We start from the raw sequence: 13,879 nt of genomic DNA on the forward strand, positions 1-13,879 counted from the left end.
CTGCAAGCTACATCTACTTCCTAAATGAATTTATGAATTTCTCCTTCCTTCCTTCCTTCCTTCCTTCCTTCCTTCCTTCCTTCCTTCCTTCCTTCCTTCCTTCCTTCCTTCCTTCCTTCCTTCCTTCCTTCCTTCCTTCCTTCCTTCCTTCCTTCCTTCCTTCCTTCCTCCCTCCCTCCCTTCCTCCCTTCCTCCCTTCCTCCCTTCCTCCCTTCCTCCCTTCCTCCCTTCCTCCCTTCCTCCCTCCCTTCCTCCCTTCCTCCCTTCCTTCCTCCCTCCCTCCCTCCCTCCCTTCCTCCCTCCCTTTCTCTCTTTCTCTCTCTCTTTCTCTCTCCTTCTCTTTCTTTCTCTCTTTCTTTCTCTCCTTCCCTTCCTCTTCCTTTCATCTTCCTTTCCCTTCTTCAGTATCTCCTACTCTTAACATTCACAGCAGTCTGTGTGACCCTGCATTACAGTCTGTTTTGCCTCCATCCCAAAAGACTTTTGCTGTACCTCCATTTCAGTCTTCAGAAGGCAGCTTCATTTGTTTTCCCCAAAATTCACTTCTCTATTTCAATGGACGTTTAATCATTTAGAGTCATTCAGTATCGTTGATCCTATAGGTCTTAGTCCCTTCTATTTTCATCAAGACCTCTCCTAGGACTGAAAATCTCTTAGTCTCACTCTCTTATCAATGGGAACATTCCTTCGTGCTTCTATCCACTTTAAAAATTCCCAAATACAAAGTTGTTTTATTTGTTGAGGGTGATTTTATTGGCAACAAAATGTTTAATGATTTCACACAACAAATAGGATTGGAAGCCTGTAATGATGATTTGCAGATCCTCTCTCACTACTCTAAGTTAGAAGTGTAGTTCCGAGAGAGGAATTGTAGCTGCCTTTGAGAGACTCCACCTGACGCACCTCATGATGGTTCCCAGGGTACAGGTATTAAAGCGTACAGTTTGATGGCTGGCTGTTAATATTGCTTCGGCTCTTAAGAGGAAAAAAAATAGCTTGCATTCCCAATTTTTTTCCCTGTCAATGTCTAGGGAATGTCTGAAAACTGCTTGGGAACTCAAATGAGAATTTTCCAGCATCAGAGACTGTGGGAAAGGATTATCCTCAGTGAAGTAACTTTAAATCCTGTTTCATTGTAAAAGCTCCTACTTCTGTTCTTCATTTTCATTTCTGTTTCAAAGGCCTTTGGTTGTGCTCTCCCTTAGGGTCAAGCGCATATCCCCTGAGAAATCTGGGGGTGGAAAGACAAGAAAATTTCAGGAAATCTCTTCCTTAGACTGCGTTTATCATTGTTGAGCTCAAGTATTTCTCCAGAGAGAGAAAAATTAAGGATCTGAAAATATGTTCTTTTTTCTGCTACTGTTTATATTGTATTTAAAAGCTTTTTATTCGTGCCTACTAGAACAGTGATCAACTGACATCTTCTCATAAGAAGAGACATATCAGAAAGGATGCTTTACTCTGCAATTTCCACTTCTTTTACACAGCAGTAAATGCACATCAGGCTTCTCAGAAAACACATGAATACTAAGCACTATTTTTTATGGTTTGTAATTTATTCATCACCAGTTTGTCTTCACTTATTTGTTTGGCTCTTTCTGACTGACTTCTGGAGAAATTCCATTTTTCATTTCACTTGCTTGGATAAGGTTTGAATGAAGTTCTTGTCCATGTTACCAAATATTTAGACCATTCTGAAACTTCTATAGTGAAGTGCAAGAAATGTTTTTAGACAAAATCCTTTTAGTTCCAAATTGTCTTGGATGGCAGCCAGATACATACATTTTCTTCTGACATATATATCTCCAGTGGATTCTCCAGAGCTTGAGAGTCCTTCTTTTTAAAGATTTATAATCCCTAATAAAAGATTCAGCCACTTTAAGAGTCCATCCAGTCATTCCCTGTGCTTCTTTGAAGCAAATTAGGCATTTAAGATTGTATGTGTGCAATATAACATCATCTAAAGCCTAGAGAAATCTGTGTTGTAGTTAAAGCATTGAAGGAGATACCTGCATCCTCAAAGAAAGAAAAGAAATCATCAAGAACACAGTTCATACTAAAGAAAGGTCTGTTTTTACCTATATACCCCATTCTACAAGTACGTTGCCACTACAGATTCAGGAAGCTAACATTACAAACAAAATAAAACAAAAAAAGAAGTTACAGCTGACCTGCAAGAGCATCTACAAGAAAGGGTATCATAAACAGGAATTTCCTCTGTTCCTGAAATTAATGGGTTTTGTATTTATTTGATAGATTTTTCAAACAAAGACGTCCCTGTTCTGTTTCTTCCTCCACCTTGTTCTTTTCATTCTACTTCTTATTCACACAACATAAAACTATCACATGAAACAGTCACAGAGATTTCTGTATTTACCTGGAACAAGTATAAAGCGATCACAGTTTATTTGTTCAGCTCACCACAACTAATGGGATTTTTTTTTTTCTTTTCTGGGTTTTTGTACTCTCCACCAGCAATATTACTTATTGCTTAATACGAGTTGCAAACTCCCAATTAAAAGGTTGTGTATTGTTAATCATCTATACACAGGTCTACTTGTGTCAGCACCTGCCAAGCAATGTGATGCCACCAAAAACTTCAAGCTTATGCATACCATGCATATGAATCAAAGCACAGAACCCAACCCAAAGGATTGCAGAGGCAGACGGCCAGTTCAGCGTGGACTTTGCTTTCCATTAGAAACCTGACTCTGATTCCCATCCAAAATCTTCAAATCCTCTGTGCTTCAAAGTTTTCATGCTTGGCCATTTGGGAATATCTTCTACAGACAACCAGACAACCTATCACATTCCAGGGAATGTAGAAAACATGCCAAAAGAGACTGTTTAAAAAGTAGGATTTTCTTGCCTCTTTTTCCCTCCTGAAAACACCCTTAAAACACATTCTAATCATTAACAAATTTTTGTCAAAAAGATTTTTTTTTTTCCACTGGACTAAAGGGGAAAAATTTGATCTTTTCTTTCTGCCAGCAACCATGGCACCAGTGATGGTCTTTGCCAGTGACTAATCACGTCAGTGTGCCTGATGCAGCTGCTGTATTAGTTTTGCAAAGATGGCCATGACCACAGTGGCAAGAAAAAACCTCAGGCAATCCCCCTTACACATTCCTTTCAACCAAGCCCTATTTGGCAGATGTCTTTTGGAAAGCATTCTCACTTGATGAAGCATTTTGTAGATAGATTATGACTTCTAACGGTTACTGTTACTGCAACTAGAGCACATGGTCCACTGTGTAGACTGGAAATACTCAAGGGGGAGAACTGTCCACCCTTTGCCCAGGAGTGACTATAAATCTCTGGACAAATGAGCCAATTGAATGTGTTTCAATGGTCTCTTCTTCAAAGGCATTTCAAGATAGTTTTGGCCACCATTTCTAACAGAAACAGCAGAATCAGCTTAAAGATCTTTACAAGTGTTCTGGTGATAGCACTTCTCTGGTTAAAAAAAATAAAAGTTTATCAGCAAATGGAAGATTTTGCTAGTCATTAGTTCATTTTTTTTTATTTCTTTCACATTCAGACATTGTTGGTAACATGTATTCACAAAACAAAATCCTAGTCTGACACAACAGAGTAAGAAACCTTACTCTTCTCGTTTATTCTTTTAATACTGTATCAAACTTTCGGAGACAACTTCAATTATGAGTATGCCCAGCACAACTCAGAAGAGCTGATCTAATCCGTGTTTGCCAAAATGATCACATAGGAATGGCTCCATAGTTGGAAGACAATCCAGAACACATTGTCTCGGGTTCTGGTCCCTTTTTATATTATTCACTTTCTTAAACAACCTTACATAAATGTTGGGAAACAGGAAGACAGGTCAGTTGTCCTTCCAAGGCAATTTTAATGTCCTTATGCCTAGATGAAATATCACAAAGGGCAGTTTCTTATATTAAAGTATTATTTTGATTGTACATAAACAACAACTCAACAGGACATGACAGATGACTCTGTGGGATTAAACACGTAAATGGGCAAGTTCAGACTACAATGGATTCTTGCTAACATGCCTGTGTTTTGGGGGAAGCCACCAGAGTGATTAAGTTCACCGTAAATGCTGCCCTACAGGGCATTCATGGAGGGAATACATGCTTTCAGGCAAATTTATCATGGAACATCCCTCTGGGGAGCACTTAGAACCATCAGCAGTGTTAGGAAGACTTTTCTGGCCTTTTCTAAATCAGAAGTTGATTGCCCAGAAGCTATCTGTCTGCTGTCTCATACAGCAGTAAATGGTATATTATGAGATGGGAACACACATGAATATCAATTCCAAGTAAAATTGGAAGCTGAGAGAGTTACTTTCACACTAGAGAACTTTACAAAAAGGAAGCGCTGTATTTTCCAAGTATTTAAGATTCAGTTCTTACCGGCAGTGAATGAAGTCAGGAACAGGATTATGCTGGCTAAAGGATGCTGCGTCGAGATTCATGCAAATTTCCACATTGTCTCCAGCTATGATTCGTACTGCAGCTTTATTTTCATCCTCAAATGTCTGCCTTTGTAAGGATGCACACAGCAGCAACATGAAATCATCTAGGAGGAAGCAGTGGTTGCAAGGAAAAATTCAGTCATTAATTGAGGTGTGGGGAGTGTTATATATTATAATGTAGTTACCAGACTGTTTTCCCACACTTTGAATGTCTAATGCTGTGTTATTTTCAACACATTTAACAACAATTTGAAATGTATTACTGCATTTATGTTTTATCTGTCATATTCTGTGACTTTTATTGAGAAATAAAACAGAAAAGGGGAAATAATTCATGCTTTTCTATGCTGCTTCATTTAAAATGGGATATGGAAAAAAAACAGATGCAGAAATTATTAATTCTTTGAATTTTTCTACTACATACAAAGCCACACTTAGTATTCAGTCACCCACAAAACATGTCAGCTCGCTACTGAAGAGTAAATAAAAGGCTGGCTTCAAATTATACTAGTACAGATGTGTTGAGCAAAAGACACGTAAACACTTCACAACTATGTGCTTTGATACTTACAGACAAGGAAGACAGGGTTTGGTCTCACAATGAAGTCTGGAAAGTATAACCACTTTATGATGTTGGAGTTGAAGTTTGCATTGCCACTTCTCCATGGATAGTCTGTATGACAGAAGCACACAAAAATGCAATCAGAGCTTTATAACAATTACTTCATCCTTTTCTTCTGAATACTTATCAATTTTCCAGCACTCTTCTGTATAAGCAAGCAGCAGTAATTGTCCATAAAGGGTAAGTGCTCTCACCTTTACAAGGAGCAGGTGGGATGCCAATGCAAAGGAAATACTGGAATGTAATGATGCATGCCAGAAAACAGCAGTATTTTGGCCAGATCTCTGCAATAGCTTTTCTTCTACGTCGATACAACACAGCAATCAGCCAGAAGGCATGAATCATGGCATAAAAATCCATTCGTTGACCAATTACATTCACTGACAGAAGAAAACAGGTCTGGGAAAGCAGTAAAGAAACACAGGCAACATTTGCAACCTGACGGCTAGTCAATGCAGCATTGATAAACTATTCTCCATACAGACAGAATGCTTGACACGTGCTGGGGCTGACTGCAGGAACCCTGTGCAAACCAATACGCTAAAATAGTTTGTATGTCTCCAACAGCAACCTAGCCCACCGCAACACACAAATTTGCGACACTCTTCTAGGAGAGTCAGCTATGTGAATAAAGCACTAAAGCAGGTTTCCATTATGTGATATCTAAAGATACAGAATGGAAAGTGCGTAGGCACAGTAGCCTATATGTGAAATGTTTAATTGTTGCCAAGCAAAGCGCATCTTACACAGCCATATATTTTGATGGCACTTCCAGATATGAAAAAGAAGAGGAAATATTAAGAATAACAACAACTGAAGTGTATCCTCATGTAGGAACAGGACAAAAAGAGAAGGGATTTGTACCATTCAATTTCTATTGGCTATAGACAAATCCAGTCAAGTGCTGTAAGGCAGCTTTAGTTCTCCATGCTTCTAAAGGCCCCACATCACAGAAAATTTCTGTTCTCTGGCTCCACTTAAAGTAGTCCCTTCACTCAGTGTCATGAAGCATGTTTCCACAGTTATTTACTAGCTCATAGTGAATTATTTATTCAGTGCACTTCACTTCACTATTTTGATTTTCTCCCTCCTCAGATTAGGATGAGGTTAAATTTATTTCCTGAAGCAAATAGCTCACTGATTAGTTTTAATTTTCACTCATTCTTAATCCTCAGACTGGTCTGAACAGTTTATTCTGTTTATCAGTAGGAAAGGGTGATAGTGTTTAATAGATATGTCAAGCACATCATTATGATTAGATTTGAGATGCATTAGCCTAGAAGTTGTCTTCTGCAGACAGCCACAGATATTTGTGAAAAATCACTATTGCTACAAACACTTCTGAAAGTACGTTTCAGATGTCTGTGAACAAACAGATGAGGCAAGGGAATAGAGATGAAGTTTTTTTTCTTATTTTTTTTAGCATTTGTTCAGAAATAGCTTGTCTCCAAGGCAGGTTCAGTTCTGATTTTTCCTGCTGGATTGGGTGAAGCAGATAGAAGGAAGACACCAGCTGAGCCTAAACCCCAGCAGTCTGGGTCACTGCTGCTGGCAAACAGACAAGTAGATCTTCTACTAAATAAGACACCTACCAGATATTTAGGATACATAACGGATCTTTAGAAAAATCCCTTCACTCCTTTGTACCTGCATCTCCTAATTGTCCGTGCGTTTCTTGTCTATTGAAAAGTTCTTTGGAGGAAGAATATTTTCTTACACTAGCAGCACAAAACGGCGATAACCTTTGCTGGAGTCCTTGCTCCTGCGGGTTGCTAACAGCTATAGTAACAACTATAAAAAGGAAGGGTGCATTTGTGCAGCCAGAGTTAAAAATGTGTAGAAATGCTTAAATAGAGAAAAAGGTCTGCTAGACTTAGCTTTCTTCTTCAGCTCCTGCAGTCCCTGGTTACCTCTGTGTGTGTGTGTGCGTAAGAGGGTACACCTCAGTTCTGTCCCTTGTCCCATCTGTTACCCTTTTGTTGAGTTATAAATAAGACATACAGAGAAACGCAAGAGGAAAACCACTGCTAGCAGAGAGATAGCAATTGTGGCAAGGTCTTACATGAGTGATGACTAAGAAGCATTCAGCTGTCACACATAGTTCAAGATAGTATTCAAAAATAACACAATCAAAAGGTTTGGAATGATAGTCTGAAAAAAAACTAATATATAGTGATTTACCTCCAACCCAAACTTGTAGAAGAAATAGTTTATGAAATACTTGACACAGTTTACCAGTCCGTCATCCAGATGTGCTCTTGTAATATCATGGAAAATGGTTTTAGTCACAGGTGCAGTAAGGTTATTTCGACATCTGTAGTACTCTTGATGACGGTAGATTGTAACTTCAAAAGCCAGAATAGCCAGCATCAATAAGTTATTCTATGGGAGATATAACCAGAAGAACATTAAATAAAAATCAATACCACAAGGAGCTATAAAACTTTCTGATAAGTGTAAACCCATGAATATTCAAATGCATGTTACCAGAGTGCTTCCACACTCCAGGATGCACTGACACTTATTCCCAGCTACCAGCATTGAAAAAAATTGAGGTTGCTACCTCTTCTTGGATTTTGATGAAAAATACTGACATGCAGAAGATACACTTAAAGACATTCATTAAAAAATACTGTAACGAACACTGGTTGAGGAAAGGATGGTGAGGTAAAATGCACTGACCCATCCATGTGCCCTCTTATGTTTCGTAGCTTCTCTTAAAATACCATGTTTTGCTTTGTAGGAGATGAAGGATACAAGCACACACAAAGCCACCTGCAGGGGTTCAGCTGGCAAGAACTAACTTCCTAGAACTGCAAGGATGTTGTGTAGTGCAAATATATCCTGGATACTCTTTTAAATGAATAGTCTATTAGCCAATATTCACTGCGCCACAGCTCCTTCTGTCCTAAACCAGATTGACTGGGATGCAGCCTTGAGCATCTCTGAAGTCAGTTTTCTTTTTCTCTTAGGAGGGAGATCTGCCCTGTGCTCAACAGAATAAAGGTATTAACTAACTCCAAAAGTTGGTAGAAAAGACCAGCTGAGAGAAATTTCCTTGAGGAAGCCATAACTGAAGCTGAAGAGGCAATCTCTACATCTCGCTTCACGGAGAAATATTTGGGACAACAATGTCCTGAGACAGGTGCCACTGTGTTGGGTTGGGTTTTCTTGGTTTGGGTTTTGAGGGTTTTTTTGATAAAAAATTATTTTAGCTTGCTGTCACTGGGCTTCCTATTCTTGTTGGGGAGAGTTTTACACAATCCATCATAGACCGGCTCATCACTTCAACACTGCAGATATTTGGAAAGTCTGTTGTTAAAGAGGCATAACAGAAATACATCAAGACCTGAAGCTTGGGACCTTCAGGTCTAGCATTGAACTGCAGAGACATATTATTTGGTGAAAACCCATCTAGAGTAATGTCTAATCCCAAAGTATTATCTGTTTATAGATGTAAAGCTCAGAGCATCAAGCCAGACACCACTAGGCAACTTCACTCTCCACGTGGAACTCTTGGGTCAGTAATTGCTCTTCTCACTTATATTCTTAACTGTGGGAGGTGCATGGCTATGGGACTGAGAGGTAGAGGCACTACCAGGGCCTGATATGTCGACCACCAGTGCTTGACAGGTCTTACACAAACAAAGCACACACAAGTAAACTCTCAGGGAAGAAATGAGGAATAAATCTAGTTAGATCAAAACTTGCTGTTGCTTACTCAACAAATTTCTGACAGCCTTGAACTGTGTATACACAATTTTAGAGATCCCCTAAATTAAGAAGAGACATGCAAGGTTTCCCCTGGGAGTTGGCATATTTTTATTGTAAGTAGGGTTTTTTAATCAAGATAGGAATAATAAAACACTGCTCACAGGCATCAACCACAAACAGGAAGAAAAACAAAGGACATCCACTTACTGGTGTCTGAATGTATTATTCTCTTAAGCCATTATATTTTCTAAGCTGTGGCTAAAGAATAAGCATTTTAAAATATTATCTGCTTATATGCATATACTGTCATTCAAGGCAATCACTCCGATTATACCCATCGGTCCTTTTATACCTGAAAGCTATGTACCTCTTAATTACTTAGAGTTCTTAAATATCACATTTCTTGGAGTGCTTTTAACAGATGGAGTCAGAAAGCCATACTTCTACATGCAGATGATCTTAATTGGTAGTGAATCCATTCTGGAAACATCCTATGTAACAGATACGGCTTACTGCTGTATCTTCTCCTTTGTACTTCCTTATTATCAATGGCTTGCATTATACTTTTGTGTGTGTGTGTGTGGCAGATGGTTTATTTCAAAGACATTGCTAATTTCATCACAAATAAGAAAATATCTCAATACAGATAATTGAAGAAGTTACCCTTAAGTACACGAGCAGGGGATAAGACTTCCTCAATCCAACCCACTCTGCGGGATCAACTGGTCCACTGTAGAGGACTGAGGTTTTGAGTTCTTCTAAATTGACCTTAGTTTCATTCTCTCCTGGCTAAAAAGAAAATGCAGCCATTTATAAAAAATGAGTTTAAGGCTGCCTGGAGGCAGAATGGTAATCAGCAATAATACATCAGGTGAACTGTAATTTTCAGTACTTGATATGGTTCCTGTCGCTCTTCTTCATTGAAGAAGGCAGCAGTCAAGCCTTTTTAATATGCACTTGTACTCACCAATGTACAGTTACTGGAAAAAGTGCTGGGATCAATAGATGTGAGCTGATACAACATTTTGCAGACAATAATCACACATGTCCAAACAGTGCAGATACTTGATGCCAATGGGCGAAACTGAGCATATGGCAAAGCAAGAGCCCAGGCAATTAGAAACACAAAGTTAAACAGAGACACCTGAAAACACAAAAACAGGATGGAAATTACATGGAATAACAAGAGACCTGTGAAAGTCTAACCTTTCCCACAGTAGTTAAAAAAAAATCATTCAAAAGAAAGAAAGGGACATAGAAAAACTGTGAGAAAAATACTGAAAAAAATTTACAATATTCACAACAACACAGACATGAAGTGGGTACTGAAGAAGGAAATACTTCATAGCTTATAAAGAATGTTATCTCGTACATAATATTATTACTCCTAGACCCACAAAACTGCATACCCATCCTACAAACAGACATGCAATACAAAGTACCACATGCTGATTCATTTGCTTTCGTATACATGAAACAAAGAAGAGATGATACAGATCTGTGCATAAGTGGAACCCACCTTCATTCTTTTGACCCTTTTCCCTTCAAAGTTGTGAGAAAAAGGATTTTATATATATATATATATATTTTTTTTAGTGATCCAGTGCAACTACCCTGTTCAAGGAATGGTTATGTCAGCTAGAAAATTCACACCACCCACACCAAAGGCACAGTTAAAGGTGTTCCTCCCTTTTTCTTTAGGCATAGTTCCATGTTCCTTTTTCTTCAGCACCAGACCCACTTAAAGTAATTTCCCTAGATGTTCCTTTGCAACCCTTTTCTGCATCCTCCATCCCTGGATGATGCCCACAGCCAACTTGAGCAGAAGAAGAATTATGTCTCTCGAGTCCAAAGAATTAGACTAATAAAACCTTAATATCTGGAGAAGAGGAAAAGGCTGAAAATATCTAGGCAGATAGAATATCACTGTGGAAGAAGATGTCAAGGCAGATCCCCAGCAGCTGACAAGCCCAGCTGGATCCTGCAATTTGAGTGAGGTCTGATACGAGGAAAGCATCTCCCTACATTTGGGTGTGCCACTGCACAGCTGATGATGACAAGCCTCCACCATGGCTAAGATTTTGGCAGTGGGTGTTTACTTGCCTCTTTCACCGTGACCCAGATGATGTAAGAGGAAACGATTTTGATGATGTGCAGCTCCAACAGCCACCACACAAAGACTTGCATCTTATGAAAATACTCCAGGAATTTCAAAAACAGCACTGTAAGGCGGTCGATCACCAGATGCCACTTGTTCCTTAAGTCTGCAGAGATGTTCAAGCAGAGAACCATTGGGGGGGGAGAAAAACAGAGGATATCTGTAAAAAGGAATGCTCCACTACACTACAAAGAGCTTTCTACTTCTCTTCTACACCTCAGAGTAAGAGAAGTAAGACGTTAAAGGTATGCCTCAGTGGTTAACTAAGACAAAATGGGGTTGAGGCCTGCTCAGCTGTGGTGTTCTCCCTTCTGACCCACATTCACTGAAAGGATTCCTCACTTCAAAAGGGTAGCAGTGTCTTCCCTTGTCAATTCTGCTTTTACTCCTCTCTAGCGGAGCCCTTCATGGGCTCCATTTTCCTCCAGTATCTTTAGACCTAAGTTTACGGATCCCATCCAGGGCCTAGATCTGAGATGCTTCCCCCCTGGCCCTTATCTAGCTGAGAAAAAACATGATTTTGTTTGATGTTTGGAAGCAATGGACCGAGTCTATTTTCAGAAAGCACAGACTACTGCTATTCAGAAAGCTTTTGAGCCAACCTGGAAGAGATCCATGTACACTAGGAGTAGGATTCTTGTCATATGGGTTTAGACAGCTATACTATAGATGTCTTCATATGTCAGAGTTATCTAAACTGCCTTGCAAACAGCACACCCTCCTAGAGCATGACTTGTGCCATCCCAGAACAGACATCTGAAACAGACAAGGCAAATTGCAGTCCAGTTGCACATGTCTCTCAGTTGAAAAGTGAGTCTTAGTAAGTGAAGATCCTGAAACTGGGTGAACATATCCCTTCACAGACAGTATTTTGCTAAAAAAGCCATCCTCGCCAGTCACAACCCAGTGAGGAAGCATGTGGCAACATCTATTATATATGAGTATACATGACAACACATATGCTGAACAGTACTCTCTAAACGCCCTGTTTACTTATGGGCTAGGTATAAAATTGTTTCACCAGGCTGGTATATATTGGTATAAAATCTTCACTCTATATCACATAATCACAGAAGGTTAAGCATATGAGAGATTTCAGAAGCATTTTGGAGATATGGAAGGATTTTGCATGCTGTGAGAATATTCTTATGGTTAACATCAGAGACAAAAATGTTTGCAAATGAAACCAAAGCACATCACTGTCTAAGCTGTAAAAATGCAAATGAGTTACCAGCTTATGTATGTAATTATCTCAACTTATCTGGTTCTTTTATATATAAAGCAAACTGAGATTATTATCCTCTGTATATTTGTGTGAAAAAACAGAGTAAAACAGAGTAAAACAGTGATGTAAATGCCATGACTAAATAATTAAATTTGAAAAATTAATTAAGCTATAGAACTCCAATCCCTCACGTGTGTTTTTATAAGAACAATGAGTGTTTTTTTCAGAAAGTCTTTATTTATAGAAGTAGATGTTCTCAGTCATTCTTTCATTGCATTTATTTTAATTTGCAGTGTTACCACCACGCAAGGCATATGACATAACTTGCTGGTAGAAACAAATGCATGTACAGTTTAAGGATGGATCACACATGGCAAGCAGCACCTTGTGCTGTTGCCAAGCCCCACTGCCTGTGGTGCAGAGAGTGTGCCAGGGAGAAGACTGCAGCTCCCCACTTCCCTGCTGGCATGTGTTGCTGCACAGGGTAACCTCTAGCTTCTGGCCTCTGTCCCCAAGCCCTTCCAGCATGCAGGGGTGGCCAGAGTGCAACAAACTCATCACTTCTCACAGACTGCATGAGAGCTGGCCAAGAAAGTTTTCCATGGTCCATAAAGACCTCTGTGAGGGAAGATGTCTCAGCCAGGAAAGACAAATAATTTCAGCTTAGCCCTCCTGAGGCAGCTAAGCTACACACACTGCCATTTTGCCTTGACAAAGACTCTGTCCCTATCTACGTGTTGCAGTCCTTTGAGTATTGGCATGAAAAACTAACTCTGTGGTAAGGTCATCTCCAAACAGAGCTTCCTTGGGTGTTAAACACCCTTCTCTGGTTTTCACTCATGGCTCATATTCCAAATTGAGTCACAGGAATAATTCATGTTAGTTCATCCTAGCAATATCAAGGATGACAACATCAGCCTTACCCATGTCTGCCCTTAAGCATTTTTATGTTCATCTGGCACCAATTACACATTCCATCTGCAGAAGTGAAAGATATGACACTAATGTGCACATGAATAATGAAGCAAAGCTATTGGGACTTCTGGAGTGGAGTGCCTTGAAAGCATGCGGTATCAGAGATTAAATATATATGTGTATTTTCTTTATTATAAAGAGCTTTCACTTTAAAGGAGTTCTTAGGATTTGGGATAGTCTCCTATTAATCCACCCCAGACCACCTAGAAGGAAGAGGTGGGGTTTCCTTTGTTTTCATCCTCTCAGCATCCTACAGAAACAGTATGATTTTCCCTAGAAGAGACTGTAGCTTGTTGAATAATTGACAAGTAGCCATCTGCTCAGTTCAGGTTCTATTGGTAAAGACCATACGTAAAACTAGAAGGAAAACCTGATGATTGAAGTGAGCAAGGGTGACCAAGAATGAACCATCTGTTGCCACTGTTAACTAAGGCTGAGGAAAGCAAAATCTGCAATCTGCAGAGCTTACCTGTCGTTTCTTCTTCCTCTGATTCATTGTCTTCATCATAATCGTCTTCCTTGTCCTCATCTTCCTTTTCTTCTTCTTTTCCTTTTTCGACCCTCCCTATCCCTCCCTCCCCCTCTGGATCTTCCGTTCTTTTCTCACCAGCCCCTTCCAGCATTTTATCCTCTTCCTTTTCTCTGCTGGCTGTCAAATTCATCATAGTTATGTCAGGCAGGCTTCCATCTTGGTGCACCAGTCTGTTGGTAAATAGTAGCATGTCAGCA

At 39.5% G+C, this 13,879-nt stretch overlaps 1 protein-coding gene across 13 annotated transcripts in view; it reads right to left on the reverse strand.

The window, feature by feature from the left end:
• The window catches only part of PIEZO2 (piezo type mechanosensitive ion channel component 2), a 309,728-nt gene that overhangs the window by 61,706 nt on the left and 234,143 nt on the right, over positions 1–13,879 (reverse strand). For all 13 annotated transcript variants that reach the window (XM_071804264.1, XM_071804257.1, XM_071804259.1 and 10 more), the window contains 8 exons: positions 13,620–13,852; positions 10,896–11,056; positions 9,760–9,936; positions 9,456–9,581; positions 7,260–7,460; positions 5,273–5,477; positions 5,028–5,129; positions 4,395–4,560 (listed from right to left, as the gene is read on the reverse strand). In XM_071804264.1, coding sequence (XP_071660365.1) covers positions 4,395–4,560; positions 5,028–5,129; positions 5,273–5,477; positions 7,260–7,460; positions 9,456–9,581; positions 9,760–9,936; positions 10,896–11,056; positions 13,620–13,852 — 1,371 coding nt within the window. The remainder of the gene's footprint in view (positions 1–4,394; positions 4,561–5,027; positions 5,130–5,272; positions 5,478–7,259; positions 7,461–9,455; positions 9,582–9,759; positions 9,937–10,895; positions 11,057–13,619; positions 13,853–13,879) is intronic.

This window comes from Patagioenas fasciata, chromosome 2, assembly GCF_037038585.1.
Source record: "Patagioenas fasciata isolate bPatFas1 chromosome 2, bPatFas1.hap1, whole genome shotgun sequence".
NCBI lineage: Eukaryota > Metazoa > Chordata > Aves > Columbiformes > Columbidae > Patagioenas > Patagioenas fasciata.